At 45.1% G+C, this 18,305-nt stretch overlaps 1 protein-coding gene across 7 annotated transcripts in view; it reads left to right on the top strand.

The window, feature by feature from the left end:
• Positions 1–18,305, top strand: part of vav2 (vav 2 guanine nucleotide exchange factor) — a 148,998-nt gene that overhangs the window by 125,457 nt on the left and 5,236 nt on the right. For all 7 annotated transcript variants that reach the window (XM_055660313.1, XM_055660316.1, XM_055660317.1 and 4 more), the window contains 9 exons: positions 732–820; positions 2,371–2,390; positions 3,148–3,172; positions 4,207–4,337; positions 6,279–6,353; positions 8,686–8,735; positions 9,713–9,829; positions 10,262–10,349; positions 13,079–13,202. In XM_055660313.1, coding sequence (XP_055516288.1) covers positions 732–820; positions 2,371–2,390; positions 3,148–3,172; positions 4,207–4,337; positions 6,279–6,353; positions 8,686–8,735; positions 9,713–9,829; positions 10,262–10,349; positions 13,079–13,202 — 719 coding nt within the window. The remainder of the gene's footprint in view (positions 1–731; positions 821–2,370; positions 2,391–3,147; positions 3,173–4,206; positions 4,338–6,278; positions 6,354–8,685; positions 8,736–9,712; positions 9,830–10,261; positions 10,350–13,078; positions 13,203–18,305) is intronic.

The raw sequence follows: 18,305 nt of genomic DNA on the forward strand, positions 1-18,305 counted from the left end.
ATTGTTCCAGCATCTGCAGTTCCTTCTTAAACACTGTAAGGTGTGGCCCAGGTTGGGAGGAGGGGCTGGGATACACATTGGCTCAGAGGGATGGCCTCAGGGAACACCGCACGTTGTATCACTAACGAAGGATTTCCATTTACACCTCGGCAAGGCCAGCGGCATAATCAAGGACGAGTCGCACCCCGGAACGCTCCCTCCCCTCGCCTCTCCCATCGGGGCAAAAGGTATCGAAGTGTCAAAACGCACACCTCCAGATTCAGGGACAGTTTCTTCCCAGCTGTCAAGGGCCAGTCCCACTTTCGCGACCTAATTCATGACCTTTTATCACCCGTGGACATTTTTCATCAGGCTTTTTCTCGGACCGCCCTTCTTTTACACAAATTCTTCCTTCAAACTCCTAAAGGAAGCCTTCGTTCTAACCCAAGGCTGTCACCATTCTGAAGCCAATCATTTCAAGTTGTCACTCATCCAAGTGCTGGATAAACAAAACGCATCTTCGTTCCTTTATCGGGCTATTGTGTCAAGTCAAGTCAAGTTTAGTCATCACATACATATACGAGATGTGCAGTCTCGGTAAAGGCAGATTGAGTGTGGTGTGGACCAGTTGGATCGGGCGGGTGCAAGTCAAGTTCTCTTTTCAATACAGCTGATACATCCTCGGCCATTTCTAGTTGTATTTGAACCATTTGCTAATCTTGTTGCATTCTTTTTTTCTCCCTTCCTTGCAGGGGGATTTTTTACCAAGGGTACACTTGTTCCAAATGTGGAACTGGAGCTCACAAAGAATGCCTGGAGACAGCAGCACAATGCAAGTTAAGTACGTAATCCATTGCCAGACACTTGTTCTCAGGACCCTGCTGTCATCAGCCATTGCTGGGGAAACACTTTTTCTGGGATGTACATCGCATCCCATTCCCATATTTATTCATCGATCAGCATTACTAATCAGATTCTCTGGTCATTTTGACATTCCCATTTATCGGAGTTTGCTTTGATCGAAAGTGCCTGTCATGCTTTTGTCAAGAGGGTGGTGAATCTGTGGAATTCATTGCCCCAGAAGGCTGTGGAGGCCAAGTCAATGGATATATTTAAGGCAGATATAGATAGATTCTTAAATAATATGGGTGTCAGGGGTTATGGGGAGAAGGCAGGAAAATGGGGTTTGGAGGGAGAGATAGATCAGCCATGATTGAATGGCGTAGACTTGATGGGCCGAATGGCCTAATTCTGCTCCGATCAATTATGCTCCTTACCACAACGCCTGCGGGACTTACCATTGCCCGCCGTGGGCTTTAACATCAGGAGAAGAATAAAGAATAGGGGAGAGACAAGACTTTGCTTTCCATCACCATTGAGGAAAGACATTCTTGCCATAGAGGGAGTACAGAGAAGGTTCACCAGACTAATTCCTGGGATGGCAGGACTTTCATATGAAGAAAGACTGGATAGACTTGACTTGTACATGCTGGAATTCAGAAGATTGAGGGGGGATCTTATAGAAACTTACAAAATTCTTAAGGGGTTGGACAGGTGAGATGCAGGAAGATTATTCCTGATGTTGGGGAAGTCCAGAACTAGAGGTCACAGTTTAAGGATAAGATGGAAGTCTTTTAGGACCGAGATGAGAAAATCATTTTTCACACAGAGAGTGGTGAATCTGTGGAACTCTCTGCCACAGAAGGTAGTTGAGGCCAGTTCATTGGCTATATTTAAGAGGGAGTTAGATGTGGCCCTTGTGGCTAAAAGGGATCAGGGGGTATGGAGAGAAGGCGGGTATAGGATACGGAGTTGGACGATCAGCCATGATCATATCGAATGATGGTGCAGGCTCGAAGGGCCGAATGGCCTACTCCTGCACCTATTTTCTATGTTTCTATGTTTCTATCACAGTGAGGAGGTGAGTAAATTGTGTTAATTGTGTGTCTTGGTTTTTTCTTGTTCGTATGACTGCAGAAACCAAATTTTGTTTGAACTTAGGTTCAAATGACAATAAACGGCATTCTGATTCTGATTCTGATTCTGGTTATGAGCTTTTTTTTTATCACAATGACCGTAAATTATGATTATTTTTTACATATAGCGTGTAAGGTGTAACGGGGCCAGGTGCTGTCTTGCATGGAGGAGAATTTCAAAGCATTGTCCGACATAATCAGGCTCTTTCACACCTGTCTCCCCAACATACCTTCACCTGGGTTGGAGGGGAATAGTGGGGGAGGCCAGCTGGTGGGAGTGCATGGAGGGTGGACAGGGGTTGTGGGGGTGGGTGAAGGCATGGGGTCATGAAAGCGAGTACCAGACAAGGAACCACCTACCTCTGTGATGGATTTGTATCGCAAAATTTTATATCTTTCTTTCTATCTCTTACAGACACACCGGTCGATGATCTGGTAAGTTATAAAGAAATGGGAAGATTGTATTTTTTGCCAGATCTCTCCCCACCAACTTGCGACAATTTTCCAGAGTAAAGCTCATGCCACCTTGCCATTGGGCATCAGTAGACGTTAGTCTTTGGAGAGACAGCGCGAAGACAGGCCCATCGACCCACTGAATCCGCGCAGACCAACTAGCACCATCCTACACACATCATAGAGCGAGATAGTGTGGAAACAGGCCCTTCGCACACACCGGCCAACAATGACCCAGTCCCACTTGCCTGCGTTTGGTCCATAACCCTCCAAACCTGTCCTATCCATGTACCTGTCCATCTGTTTCCTAAACGATGGGACAGTCCCAGCCTCAACTACCTCCTCTGGCAGCTCGTTCCATACACCCACCACCATACACCACCCTCTGTGTGAAAAAGTTACCCCTCGGATTCCTATTAAATTAAGCAACAATAGGGCGGCACAGTGGCAGAGCGGTAGAGTGGATGCTGTCCGTGTGGAGTTTGCACGTTTTCCCTGTGACTTCCGGGTGCATCGGTTTCCTCCCACATTTCAAAGATGTGCAGGTTAGCAGGTGAATTGGTTTCTGTAAATTGCCCCCAATGTGTAGGATGTGAAAGTGGGATTATATGGAACGAGTGTAAACGGGTGATCGCTGGTGGGCGTGGACTCAGCGGGCCAAGGGGCCGGTTTCCGCGCTGCATCTCTAAACTCAACTCAACGCAGGATTAACAAATAATCCTTTTATTTTTCCTTACAGGATGCTGGGCAGCAGCAGACAGCAGGTAAATGCACACAACATGTCGTTGAGGCAGTGTCAATGCAAATTATTCATATTAAAATTTTCCACACTTCACTGTTTGCCTTAGCAATTAGTCCACATGAGATGGCAGGTGGACGTTGTTGCAGTCAGTGCTCACACTGCAAGCTGAGTTATGCTGGTTTAATAACACTGAGAGATAAATGTTAGTGAAGGAACTTTATAAACTTCTATCAACTTTCAATGTAACAACAAAAAAAAAAAAGTTGTACATAAAATGTATTATGAAAATATATATTAGGCACTTTGGTGCCATATGACTGTACTTACTTCTAATAAAATAAAATATTTTTAAGAAAAACTAAAAAAAAACTATCAGCTTCCACGTTCCGGACAAAACTATCCAAGCTTGTCCAACCTCTCCTTACAGTTAATCCCTTCTAATCTACGCAGCATTCTGGGGAACAACTATATAATATAACCATATAATAATGACAGCACGGAAACAGGCCATCTCGGCCCTACAAGTCCGTGCCGAACAAATTTTTTTTCCCCTTAGTCCCACCTGCCTGCACTCATACCATAAACCCTCCATTCCCTTCTCATCCATATGCCTATCCAATTTATTTTTAAATGATACCAATGAACCTGCCTCCACCACTTCCACTGGAAGCTCATTCCACACCACCACCACTCTCTGAGTAAAGAAGTTCCCCCTCATATTACCCCTAAACTTCTGTCCCTTAATTCTGAAGTCATGTCCTCTTGTTTGAATCTTCCCTATTCTCAACTATTGCCCCTCCACATCCGTCCTGCACAGGGGGCAAGTGAAAGTCACCCAACTAGGGGTACAGGAACTGAACATCTTTGAGACAACAATCTAACCCCTTAACTACATTTAGTGCCCTCTGTGTTACATTTTTGTGTCTGGGGAAGAGTGGACTAGCGCAGATTGTGGTTACTTATTCACCGCCTATTGTCCCACTCATTTTCAGTTCTTCCGCTGGGTTTTGGGAACGTGGATGGAAATGGATCTCCTGTGAGTTTTTTTTCTTTCAGGTCCTAGAATGCTGGCGGTCCGTTGCTACCAGGGGGTCCCCCTTCCGCCCATCGGAAAACAAGTCCTCAGTTTCCAGAGCGGAGAGGTGATTGAGCTGGTCAAGGGGGACCCTGATTCAACATGGTGGGAGGTGAGACTTGCTTGAGGGCACCTGCACCAAACAGGCTTGATGGAGCTCACCATGCTGGTTCATGCAGAACTATCTATGACTGAGGCGAGCAAGTAGGGTAACACGTGCGTGGCGGAACTGCAGATGTTGGTTTTAACCGAAGATAGACACAAAAATCTGGAGTAACTCAGCGAGTCAAGCAGTATCTCTGGCGAGAAGGAATAGGTGACGTTTCGGGTTGAGATCCTTCTTTTAGTTTGTTAGTTTAGCTTAGTTTAGTTTAGAGATACAGCGCGGAAACAGGCCTTTTCGGCCCACCGGGTCCGCGCCGACCAGCGATCCCCGCACATTAACACTATCCCATACCCCCTAGGGACAATTTTTACATTTACCAAACCAATTAACCTACATAACTGTTGGTCTTTGGAGTGTGGGAGGAAACCGGTGATCTCGAAGAAACCCCACGCAGGTCACGGGGAGAACATAGAAACATAGAAACATAGAAAATAGGTGCAGGAGGAGGCCATTCGCCCCTTCGAGCCAGCACCGCCATTCATTGTGATCATGGCTGATCGTACGTACAGATAGGTACATAGTCTCATATTTCACTCGGGCAGCTTCCAACCCAGCGGTATGAATATTGATTTCTCTAACTTCAAGTAACTCTTGCTTTCCCTCTCTCTCTCCGTCTCCCCCTCACTCTAGTTCTCCGACTAGTTTCGCTGTCCTCCTGACTAATTTTACTGGTTGTATAACTCGTTGTCATCTTCCCCTCAGCCAACAATGAACCATTCTACATTTCCTTGATCAACGTCCCCTTTGATCTGTCATTTTCACACCTTGCCCTTCCATATCTCTAGTCTCGATCTTTGCCCTATTACTGGAGATGGGAAGGATTGGGAGGTCAATGGAAGTCCAGCTGAGGGATGGGAGGGGAAATGGCCTAGTTTGTGTAAAAGCCCTGTCCCAAGGTGCGAGTTCATTCCAAGAGCTCTCCCGAGTTTAAAAAAAATCAAACTCGTGGTAAGCACGGAGAATGAACGTAGCGGGTATGTCGGAGCTCGGGGACATCTCTTACCGGCTCGTAACGCTAACGGCAGGTACTCGGGAAGACTCGCTAATGGCAGGTAAGCACGGGAAGACTCGTGAAGATTTTTCAACATGATGAAAAATGTCCACGAGAGCCCCGAGTACCGACGAGTGGCCATTACTGTAAATCTCTGAGTTCGAATCAGGGCAAATTCGGGAGAGCTCTTGGAATGAACTCGTACCGTGGGACAGGGCTTTAAGGGTGCAGTGGAGGTCCTTTGTGAAGTACGTGCATGTGAATAGTACCTCCGCTGTTATGCACCTTACATTATGGGTGCACTGATGGAACTCATTGCCACAGACCGCTGTGGAGATCGAGTCAATGGATATTTTTAATGCAGAGGTTAATACATTCTTGATCAGTACGGGTATCGGGGGTTATGGGGAGAAGGCAGGAGAATTAGGGTTGAGAGGGAGAGATAGATCAACCAGGATTGAGAGTCGGAGTAGACTTGATAGAAACATAGAAACATAGAAATTAGTTGCAGGGTAGGCCATTCGGCCCTTCGAGCCTGCGCCACCATTCAATATGATCATGGCTGATCATTCAACTCAGTATCGCGTACCTGCCTTCTCTCCATACCCCCTGATCCCTTTAGCCACAAGGGCCACATCTAACTCCCTCTTAAATATAGCCAATGAACTGGCCTAATTCTGCTCCTGTAACTTGTGAACTTATGACACTGACAACCTAGAATATAACTATGGTGGACAAAAATGCTGGAGAAACTCAGCGGGTGCAGCAGCATCTATGGAGTGAAGGAAATAGGCAACGTTTCGGGCTGAAACCCTTCTTCAGACTGATGGGGGGGTGGGGGGAGGCGGGGAGAAGGAAAAAAAGGGCTAGACTATAACAATCTGTGTCTATTGCAGGGACGAGTCATTCAAACCAAGCGGTCTGGTTTTTTTCCAAGCTCAGCCGTGAAACCTTGTCCAGTCGACTGCCGAGTAAGTATGAGAGAAGCACCTGATATGTGGAACGTGTCTGCCTGCCTGCTTGGCTGGATCAGTCTCGATACCAAGCCAGTGGAATCCGCCCTGGGAAATTGCCCCACTAGCCTCTCACCCATGTGGAACAGCTGCATGTGGTGCCACAAAATACACTTGTTGCATCAAGAGCCAAGAATCAAAGGTGTTTCATTGTCATGTGGCTCTGGTAGAACTGTGACCTTCATGTTTGCAGCAGTACAACAGAATATGTAAAGATAGTGCACTGTAAACAATACAATAAATAAGGAAGAAAAAAATATGTATAATATGTGTGTGTATATATGTGTATTTTTAATTGAATTGAATTTCTTTATTTCAGAGAATGGCGAGTCTGTGGAACTCTCTGCCTCAGAGGGCGGTGGAGGCAGGTTCTCTGGATGCTTTCAAGAGAGAGCTAGATAGGGCTCTTAAAAATAGCGGAGTCAGGGGATATGGGGAGGGCAGGAACGGGGTATTGATTGGGGATGATCAGCCATGATCACATTGAATGGCGGTGCTGGCTAGAAGGGCCGAATGGCCTACTCCTGCACCTATTGTCTATTGTCTATTTGGTATTTAAAAACAAGTTTGAATTAAATGTTGTTATCTATATGTATCAATATATATGTGTGTATGTGTGTATCTATATGTATATATATATATATATATATATATACACATATATATATATATATATATATATATATGTACACACACACATATACGTACACACACACATACACAAACACATACACAAATAAACAAACAAGCAATTATTGTGCAAAATGACAAAACCAATGCCCCCAAGTCTATCTGCAGGTCATAGTGTTTAATAACCTGATGGCTGTCGGGAAGAAGCTGTTCCTGAACCTGGACGTTACAGTTTGCAGGCTCCTGTACCTTCTTCCCGATGGCAGGGATGAACTGAGCGTGTGGCCAGGGTGGTGTGGGTCTCTGATTATACTAAACCGTAAGGTTAAATAGGGATTAGCTGTAGTTCTTAAGTTATAAAAGGATGCACATTGTCTGAGTGGATTGTGACAACATTGAATTCAGTACAGAAAGCAGCAAGATTTAAGATGAGATTTGGAAACTCTAGCTGGTGGTCAGCATCACATTGGGACGACTGTTACTGCTTGACATTGCTGAGAGGATCGTTCTTGCTCTGTGGAACTCTCGTGTCTCAATGGAAAGATTAATCTCCTCTGTGGGAATATATATTGCATTGGATCATTGACCATTTAGTCAGCGGGTGGTGAATCTGTGGGATTCATTGCCACAGAAGGCTGTGGAGACCAAGTCAATGGATATTTTTTTTAGGCAGAGATAGATAGGTTCTTGATTAGTACGGGTGTCAGGGGTTATGGGGAGAAGGCAGGAGAATGTCGTTAGGAGGGAGAGATAGATCAGCCATGATCGAATGGCGAGACGTGATGGGCCGAATGGCCTAATTCTGTTCCTATCATTATGACTTTATGACGACAATAGACAATAGACAATAGGTGCAGGAGTAGGCCATTCGGTCCATCGAGCCAGCACCGCCATTCAATGGCTGATCATCTTCAACCAGTACCCTGTTCCTGCCTCCTCCCCATATCCCCTGACTCCGCTATTTTTAAGAGCCCTATCTAGCTCTCTCTTGAAAGCATCCAGAGATGCAGGAAGATTGTTCCCGATGTTGGGGAAGTCCAGGACAAGGGGTCACAGCTTAAGGATAAAGGGGAAATCCTTTAAAACCGAGATGAGAAGAACTTTTTTCACGCAGAGAGTGGTGAATCTCTGGAACTCTCTGCCACAGAGGGTAGTTGAGGCCAGTTCATTGGCTATATTTAAGAGGGAGTTAGATGTGGCCCTTGTGGCTAAGGGGATCAAGGGGTATGGAGAGAAGGCAGGTACGGGATACTGAGTTGGATGATCAGCCATGATCATATTGAATGGCGGTGCAGGCTCGAAGGGCCGAATGGCCTACTCCTGCACCTAATTTCTATGTTTCTATGTAACCCACCTCCACCGCCCTCTGAGGCAGAGAATTCCACAGATTCACCACTCCCTGTGAGAATAAGTGAAATGGGGTGATCCATGTGACTTCCACGAGCTGGAATTACGTTCTGATGTTTAGTTGGTGCTCACATGGAGAAGGAACCATGATCCAATATTGCACCATGACACCAAAGTCAAGGATATCTTGTACTGACAATGTGATGAGTTTTGGTGATAGACTCCCGAACTCTGAGCTGCTGTGTAGCGTGAAACGTTTGCTCATTCGATTAAATGTACGATGTTAAAAAATGATTCTTATTCTTCCTTTCAGCCTGTTATTAAACCCGCTTTAAAAGAGCTTGACTACAGCACGTACCCTTGGTAAGTCACAGCTGAGGAGGGGTTGGACATGGCATGGGTTAGATCTAGAAGACTGGATGCAGAGTATAGTTCCTCACTCCACTGTCCACTGTCCAGTTGCAGGAGAGATATAGCATGGAGCTGGATACCATTTTAACCTCCACAATGTCCCTTATTGTCCTCACCCGCTGAGTTACTCCAGCATTTTGTGTCCCAATGTCCCTGTCAGATGCATGCAGAGTAACCTGTAGATTTAACCTTGCAACCATGGTAAGGCACAGTGGTCTAGCGGTAGGGTTGCTGCCTTGCAGCGCCAGGGTCCCGGGTTCGATACTGAGTACTTCCACTGGGAGCTCATTCCACACCGCTACCACTCTCTGCGTAAAGAAGTTCCCCCTCATATTACCCCTAAACTTCTGTTCCTTCAGAATTAACCCAGGGACAGAAGTTTAGGGGTAATATGAGGGGGAACTCTTTACGCAGAGAGTGGTAGCGGTGTGGAATGAGGGTGGAATGAGCTCCCAGTGGAAGTGGTGGAGGCAGGTTATTGGTATCATTTAAAAATAAATTGGATAGGCATATGGATGAGAAGGGAATGGAGGGTTATGGTATGAGTGCAGGCAGGTGGGACTAAGGGGAAAAAAATGTGTTCGGCATGGACTTGTAGGGCCGAGATGGCCTGCTTCCGTGCTGTAATTGTTATATGGTTATATGTTATATGGTTACGGGTGCTGCCTGAATCAAGTTTGTACGTTCTCTCTGTGGCTTTTCTCCAGGATCTCTGGTTTCCCTCCACACTCAAAAGGCATACAAGTTTGTTGGTTAATTGGCCTGGTATATTGGTAAATTGGCCCTAGTGTGTGTTGGATAGTGTTAGTGTGCGGGTATCGCTGGTCGGCGCGGACTCAGTGGGCTGGAGGGCCTGTCTCCGAGCTGTATCACTAAACTAAACTGAACTAAACCAGCTGCAGTCTCCAGATCTCCTTCTTTTCTTCCAGGTTTGCAGGGAACCTTGAGCGAGGACAAGCTGACATCCTCCTAAAGTCACACATCAGTGGGACGTATCTTATTCGAGAGCGGACAGCAGAGGCGGAAAGATTTGCAATTAGTATCAGGTCGGTGACAAACACTTGTTTTCTTCTTGTTTTGCAAATGTATGAGAACCTGTGAAGGGCCTGTCCAACTTTCACCACCTTGACTCATACTCGCAGCGTGGTGGTCACGAGGTCGTAGGTAGGTGGTGATGCTAGTCGTAGGTACTCGTGGCATCAAGTAGGTCGGGGCGTTTTTTCTAGCCTGATGAAAAATGTCCACGAGTAAAAACGGTTGTGAATTAGGTGGTGAAAGTGGGACAGGCCCTTGACTCGTCCAGTCTTGGCTGGTGTCTGGTCTTGTCTGGTGTCTGATCTTGGGTGGTGTCTGATCTTGGAAGCCCAGCATCTCTCTAACCCCATGGTATACCCAATCTGTTGCAATATTTTTATTATAATGTTCTGTTGCTTCGATGGCTTTTAGTCAGACCCGACAATAATCGCTTCTCCCTCTAGGTTCAACGACGAGGTGAAACACATCAAAGTTGTAGAGAAGGACAATTGGATCCACATCACCGAGGCCAAAAAGTTTGAGAGTCTCCTGGTAGGTTCCCTATTTGCCTTCTTTCCTGTATTTCATAGATCATTCTGTGCTCCCCAGAGCAGAGCATGTTGCTGGACACTCCTAACATTGAGGCGTCTTACCTCAGTCTCGTCACACGAGTTTCACGGGATCAAATACAGCTGAGCTTCATCTTATAGGTTTCCTGCTGTTGCCATTGCTTAAGGGTTTGGAATCTTCCTCTGCAATTCACATCTGTGCAGGGCAATAAATAATCATACTTTATGTTTAAGAAGGAACTGCAGATGCTGGAAAATCGAAGGTGCACAAAAATGCTGGAGAAACTCAGCGGGTGCAGCAGCATCTATGGAGCGAAGGAAATAGGCAACGTTTCGTCCCGAAACGTTGCCTATTTCCTTCGCTCCATAGATGCAGCTGCACCCGCTGAGTTTCTCCAGCATTTTTGTGTGCCTTCAATGTCATACTTTAGTTTAGTTTAGAGATACAGTGCGGGAACAGGCCCTTCGGCCCATAGAGTCGGCACTGTCCAGTGATCACCCGGTTCTGTCCGACACCCTAAGGACAATTTGCAGACACCAATTAACCTACAAACCACATCTTTAGAAAGTGCAAGGAAACATGAGCACCCGGAGGCAACCCAGGCGACCACAGGGGGAACATGGAAACTTGGTACAGACAGCACCCATAGTCAGGATCAAACCCGGGTCTCTGGCGCTGTAAGATAGCAGCTCTACCGCTGCGCCACAATGCCGCCCAAATGTCCAGAAACAGTGAGCTGGGGTTTCTATTATTGGGATAGGGTTCCAACATTCACGTGCAGTTTTAGTAGTTCCCGGGTGGTTTAGAGGACCCATTGTATGAATCAGAGTAGGGTTCCCCAATTCCATCGGCATTGGAGGCATTTCAAATCAATAACGTGTTACATTTCACTTCCATAAGAGTGGTATATTTCACTTTTTGAGACTGATTTTTGGTAAGCCAATGTATTTCACGATATGAAGAAAGCATGCAGTGTCACGGGTCAGCATGGTTCCATTGGAACTCGCCGCAGATACCGAACAACCTACTTCTGTGCCTATCGGCACGGTGGTGCAGAGGTAGAATTGCTGCCTTACAGCGCCAGAGACCCATGTTCAATCCTGACTAAGGGTATTGCCTGTATGGAGTTTGTACGTTCACCCCATGGACATGTGTGGGTTTTCTCCGGATGCCCTGGTTTCCTCCCACACTCCAAAGACATGTGGGTTTGTAGGTTACACAGAAAAGCTGGAGAAACTCAGCGGGTGCAGCAGCATCTACGACAGGTTTGTAGGTTAACTGGCTTCTGTAAATTGTCCCTAGTGTGTAGGATAGAACGTGTGTATGGGTGATAGAAAACATAGAAACATAGAAAATAGGTGCAGGAGTAGGCCATTCGGCCCTTCGAGCCTGCACCGCCATTCAATATGATCATGGCTGATCATCCAACTCAGTATCCTGTACCTGCCTTCTCTCCAAACCCCCTGATCCCTTTAGCCACAAGGGCCACATCTAACTCCCTCTTAAATATAGCCAATGAACTGTGGCCTCAACTACCTTCTGTGGCAGAGAGTTCCAGAGATTCACCACTCTCTGTGTAAAAAATGTTTTTCTCATCTCAGTCCTAAAAGATTTCCCCCTTATCCTTAAACTGTGACGCCTTGTTCTGGACTTCCCCAACATCGGAAACAATCTTCCTGCATCTTGCCTGTCCAACCCCTTAAGAATTTTGTAAGTTTCTATAAGATCCCCCCTCAATCTTCTAAATTCTAGCGAGTGATGATTGAGCAATGCTGACCCGATGGGTCAAAGGGCCTTTTCCATGCTACATCTCTAAACTAAACTAAACTAATCTTTGTGGATTTTTCATTAGTTGGCTTCTGATCTGAGATATACGACATACGGCGGTCTTGTGATTCTCATTGTTTATGTTGGGGTTGATGCCAAACTGAGGTCTTTGATCCAGTACTGGAAGCCATGAAAGAGGAACTGGGGAAGTGTGTTCAAGCAACTGGGTGAGACGTGTGTAATGGATCAGCTGCCATTGAAACATAGACAATAGGTGCAGCAGTAGGCCAATCGGCCCTTCGAGCCAGCACTGCCATTCAATATGATCATGGCTGATCATCCAAAATCAGTACCCTGTTCCTGCTTTCTCCCCATATCCCTTGATTCTGTTATATCTAACGCTCTCTTGAAAACATCCAGTGAATTGGCCTCCACTGCCTTCTGTGGCAGAGAATTCCACAGATTCACAATTCCCTGGATGAGAAAGTGTTTCCTCATCTCAGTCCTAAATGGCCTACCCCTTATTCTTAAACTGTGACACCTGGTCCTGGACTCAATATAGACAATAGACAATAGACAATGTGCAGGAGTAGGCCATTTGGCCTTTCGAGCCAGCACCGCCATTCAATGTGATCATGTCTGATAATCCCCAATCAGTACCCCGTTCCTGCCTTCTCCCCATATCCCCTGACTACACTAATTTTAAGAACTCTCCCTTGCAAGTATCCAGAGATCCAGCCTCCACCGCCCTCTGAGGCACAGAATTCCATAGACTCACCACTCTCTGTGTGAAAAAGAGACTCCCCCCCGCAACATCGGGAACATTTTCCCTGCATCTCGCCTGTCCAATCCCGTAAGAATCTTGTATGTTTCGGTAAGAACCCCTCTAATCCTTCTACGCGAGCTTGAACAATGAAGTAAGTGTTCATGTTGTCTCATTGTAGGAGCTGGTAGAATACTACCAGACACACTCGCTGAAAGAGAGCTTCAAACAGCTAGACACAGTATTACGGTTTCCATACAAACAACGGGACAGGACCGTTCAACGTTCAAACTCACGGACTCAAGGTAACTAGACTATAGCCGGTACGCACAGTCATCCCTTTGAATCACTTCCTCTTTGAATCATTTCCCTCTGGAAGGCGACTCCGGACAGTCAAAGCTGCCGCAGCCAGACTTAAACACAGATTCTTTCCACGAGTTGTAGCTCCACTCAATAACCAAAAATCTGTAGCCTCCTTTTGCTCTGGTATTTTGTTTAATTCACATGTTTAATCAATAATGTTTTATTATTAATGTTTAATGTTTTATGTGTCATTCCTAACTATCACTGTATGTCTTGTTGTTACTTGCGGGCGGAGCATCAAGGCAAATTCCTTGTATGTGAATACTTGGCCAATAAACGTATTCATTCATTCATCCCCTGCTCAGGTCCCTCAAATCATGAGACGAGGAGTAAATAAATAACCACAAGAGTTCAAGTAAACGATGAGAGAGAATGATTAATGTGAGAGGGTATATAAATATTAAGAGATAACTTTGTAATCTAAGAGGGAACAATTGTTATAGATGTAACGCAAGGAAAGGATATCAACGTGTAGATGGGAACTGCAGGTGCTGGTTTACACCGGAGGTAGACACAACATGCTGGTGTAACTCAGTGGGACAGGCAGCATCTCTAGATGGGTGATGTTTCGGGGGATGTCGAGTGCGAAGAAGGGTCTCAACCCAAAACATCACCCATTCCTTCTCCCCAGAGATGCTGCCTGTCCCGCTGAGTTACTCCAGAATTTTGTGTCTATTTTATGGATATTAACATGTCAGGTAAGGGACATGGGACCCATGAGACAGTGGCTGATTCTGAATATTGATTTTGGCTGCCAATGAAGTAAAAACAATAGACAATAGACAATAGGTGCAGGAGGAGGCCATTCGGCCCTTCGAGCCAGCACCGTCATTCAATGTGATCATGGCTGATCATCCCCAATCAGTACCCCGTTCCTGTCTTCTCACCATATCCCCTGACTTAAACTGTGGCCCTTGGTTCTGCACTCCCCCAACATCGGGAACATGTTTCCTGCCTCTAGCCCTAAATAATAGTAAGATTAAACGAGAACTTACCAGTTTGAAGTTTGATCTGTATTTTATGAGGAGGAACGTTGAGGGAATACATGAAAACCCGCTACGCGCATGCGTGTCATCCTTCAAAGCAGCGGTGTGAGGTCACAGATACCCTATATTGACCTAAAATAGCAAGATTATCAAAGAGATACCAGCTGAAGATTTGACCCTATGAGGGTGGGAGCGGAGGGCATGTATTCCCTCAACGTTCCTCCTCATAAAATACAGATCAAACTTCAAACTGGTAAGTTCTCGTTTAATCTTACTATTTTACTTCGGAGTCACGTGAGGGACTCCATGAAAAGATTTCAAAGCTCTGTGACCTCATGCCGTGGAAACGAGTCCATGCTTCACAACTGCCTTGGTAGTTAGAGAGAAATTGTTAATTATATTCAAAGCATTCATACCAATTATTTAATGGAAATGATAAATAATATCGAATTAATTGAAATGATAACCCTGTATTCTTCAGGGATAAATTATCATACAGAACTTAAAATTGGTCCCCGAAAACACGTTCCCATACTGCTAACTGGTTTGTTAACATTTCTGAAACATATTCTCCAACAACCATCCTGCAATCCTGATGATTTGGTCCATGGATACATCAAGGCGTTTTGCTGCAGATGTAGCTGCAGCCCTGGTGGGGTGAAAATGAAATATGTTATTGTCCACTCCCGCCTATCAGACCATTTCGCGGTGGCAGAAATATGGGATATGAGTTACACTCTATGGTACAGTATCTTAAAGCTGATTAAACGCCAATTCCTTGCCTCTGATAGCCTTTTTTCTTACTGTATAACAAAACCATACTTTACTATACAGAGGCATTGTCCTCCGGGTAGGCCATCAATTCTATGACCTGCCCCGCTAATCCTGGCCTATTTTGATTAATAATACGGTCCTGGATCACAAACCTCAATCTTCGTGCCGCAATAGTGAAGCCATCCAGTCTTACTTTTAGCAATAACTGGAGCTTATACACTGTGACTAGCGCTATCAGCATACCATTTCTAGTTAGTTATCCAGATTTAATGCTGTAGCCGACGACCAATTCCTTAGCAAGATCAAAGCCACACTTACATTCCAAATATAGTTATGTTACTGTATCTTGCCATAAATAACTTGACAATGCACTTTCGGCATTATTCACAGTGCTGAAACACAGTCCTCCATATTGCAGGCTGGTAAGCAACTGTAGCACCCCCGGAACATCCTTATTTCTGTGGTCCAGAAAGTTATCATGGCAGTAATTAGTCCATTTTAATAGGACGTAAATACTGTTATAGAGTAGACCTTCTTCGTGCTGCTGTGATCATGTCCACAGTTCTATCGATAGCCCCATGTCCCATAGCGGTGTTATAGAGTCTACAACCTACTAAATCAATATTTTCTATGACATGGATAGCTATCCTCAGTTACTGGATGCACCAGCAACTTAGGACTACGGCTATCGTTATACATAGTTCCAGCACCATGTCCTGTACCCCGGGAAAACCATAGTTGGGTAAGCCAATCAGGTACTAAGACATCCCCAATGCCGATTCCTGTTGAATGTCCCTTCGTACCCCAAATTTATAACTAGACAAGGAGGTAATACATAAATGGAAAACCCCTCCCCTAGTGCAGTGAAAACAGCATCTGTAGCTTCTGCCTCAGGATCTGGTATCAATGATACATACCTCGGTAACTGGTGATTTAACCCCGGATGCAATTCTAATATCCGGCCTTACCTACTTTACTGATTTTAGCAAATACCATCTATCCAACATCCATTTAGTACTTCCAATAATTTTTTCGTGGCCTGGTGTCTGCCACTGATTTAGTATCCCTGGTAGATATGTAGCCCATAACCAAATATTCCTTTGGACACACCATTCCCAACTTTAATTTGCCAATTCATCACAAGCTGGTGATATCTTTCCACCCATATGACTTAAATATGCCATCACCGAGGTATTATCTATCTACCATCTAGCATGCTGCAGTTTCATTCCTGAGCAATAAGATTTTTGCCCATGAAATGCACTTAACATTTCTAACCCTTAGTGTTATGTAGGTTAGCTTCTTATATATTCCATCTCCCCCATAGCTCGAGATGGTATCAGTTGTACCATAACCAATTGCACTGGCGTCTGTTTGTAATAGCACAGACGGGTTGTGAATAACTATTGGGTTTGGAGCAATACTAAACATTGTGTTCCCCACATTGTAATTCTTTTATAGCTTCTATCATTTTTTCCCATTGGCCAAAATAAATGACCTCTATAATATATGCACCCATTAAACTCTGTGGCTTTCCATATTAGTAAAGTCATTAACATATTAAATGTGTTAATGGTGTCAATTTTGACTTAAGTGGATGGATAATGAATCCCAGCTGTTCAAACAATAGTTTAGTGGCAACCACTGGCTAACATGCCGATTCATAAGTTATTCCCACAATAAGGATATCATCCAACTATACCATTACTCTATGATTTTGGTGTTGCAGCAGTCCCAACGCTGGTTTAAAATTTTTCCCCCTGTTGGATATTGAGTAGCAAGGATCTTAAAGATTAATACTTGCCATACAGTAGTCTGCTGAACACTAAGTCTTTAGCACTGCTAAAAATATCCATTTTTAAAATGAATATATTGCACAACATTGTGAAGTATTGATAATCCATAATAATACGGCAACCCCCATCTTTCTTATTTCTAATAAAGATATTTGAGACAAATCCTGTTGTTCAGGTTTGGTTTATTCCATTACCAGCATGTATATCTGTCCGGTATATGTTGTACTGGAGGGTTTTGTTTGTGTAGAAACTCTATCAGATATCCCTTAAAACTGCTAAGGATATATCTGTCCATAGATATTACACCACGCTTCAACATGAAGTTGCAATATCCCTCCAACTTCCGTGCTCCCTATTAATGCTGGAGCCCCAAATTCACCTACCTCCATGGTATTGGTGGTAACCAAGTTATTTTTCTTGGTTTCATATGCGGTTGTGGAGAGCCTAATGGTTAATGTTACTTATGCATCTTCCACAGTGGTCGTCCCGGCCCAAACCCTAAACAGGACGCTGCTGCTGGGTACCTCTGCCCAATTCTTTGTAGTATAATACAAAAACACTACCTCTCTTAGGATGCACATGAGGTTAATGTCTTCCCCAGATAACCTTTGGATGCTTTAATCAGCCCCAAAGTGAAGCCTCCTCGCCAATTCTTTACCTGTTTAGACAGGTCTCCCCCCCCAAATAACGGGGTGTATAGCCCTTTGCTTACATAGTATAGCGAACTAGGGTCTAGAGCTGGCTTAATGGCCCTTCAAACTGCACATTCCAAAAAAAAATAGTGCTAATGGCATCCTTGTGGTCACTAATATTGTACACCTTATTTAACATGCGGGCCAAAGCTGTTATGCCCGCCATGAGACCTTTCAGAGTATTACGGATTATCCCAACTCCTAACGGCCTTCCCAACATGTCTGCAAATGCACCTGTAACAATGGCTACATTAAGAGCAGCACAATATTCCGGGGTATAGAAGCCTTGCCAACACTTCAGCAAAAATATTAGCTTGAAGTTGATGGGTGGACACACAGTCCTTCAATACTCACAGCCATCCTCTCGCAATCATTCTCCGTGAGTTCTGCTGGCAGTACTGCTCATCATGTTCGGCAGGTTGTTTCCCCCCCCCTTCAATAGGGGACAGTGGCTCCATCACCTGCTCAGGCTTTACCCCGTCAGACCTTCCATACCCTCCTAAGAGGCGTCCGACATTTCATGCAGCCCATATGGGAAACTGCTGTGGGACTTATATTATTATTTGCCCACTGTGGCTACCTCCAATCCCGGAGCCTGCCAATATGGAGAATTTTACTCCAGCAAACCGCTCCAGCCGACTTACATGCTCTCGGGCACTCGTCGTCGCGGGTGCTTAATATATGGGACCGCTCCTGCCGACCTTGGTGCTCTCGGGCACTAGTCGCATGCGGTATATCCCACAGCCCGTCCCCATGCCTACGGGCACTGGACCGTTCCCCATGGTCCTGGTCCTCAC

This window comes from Leucoraja erinacea, chromosome 31, assembly GCF_028641065.1.
Source record: "Leucoraja erinacea ecotype New England chromosome 31, Leri_hhj_1, whole genome shotgun sequence".
NCBI lineage: Eukaryota > Metazoa > Chordata > Chondrichthyes > Rajiformes > Rajidae > Leucoraja > Leucoraja erinaceus.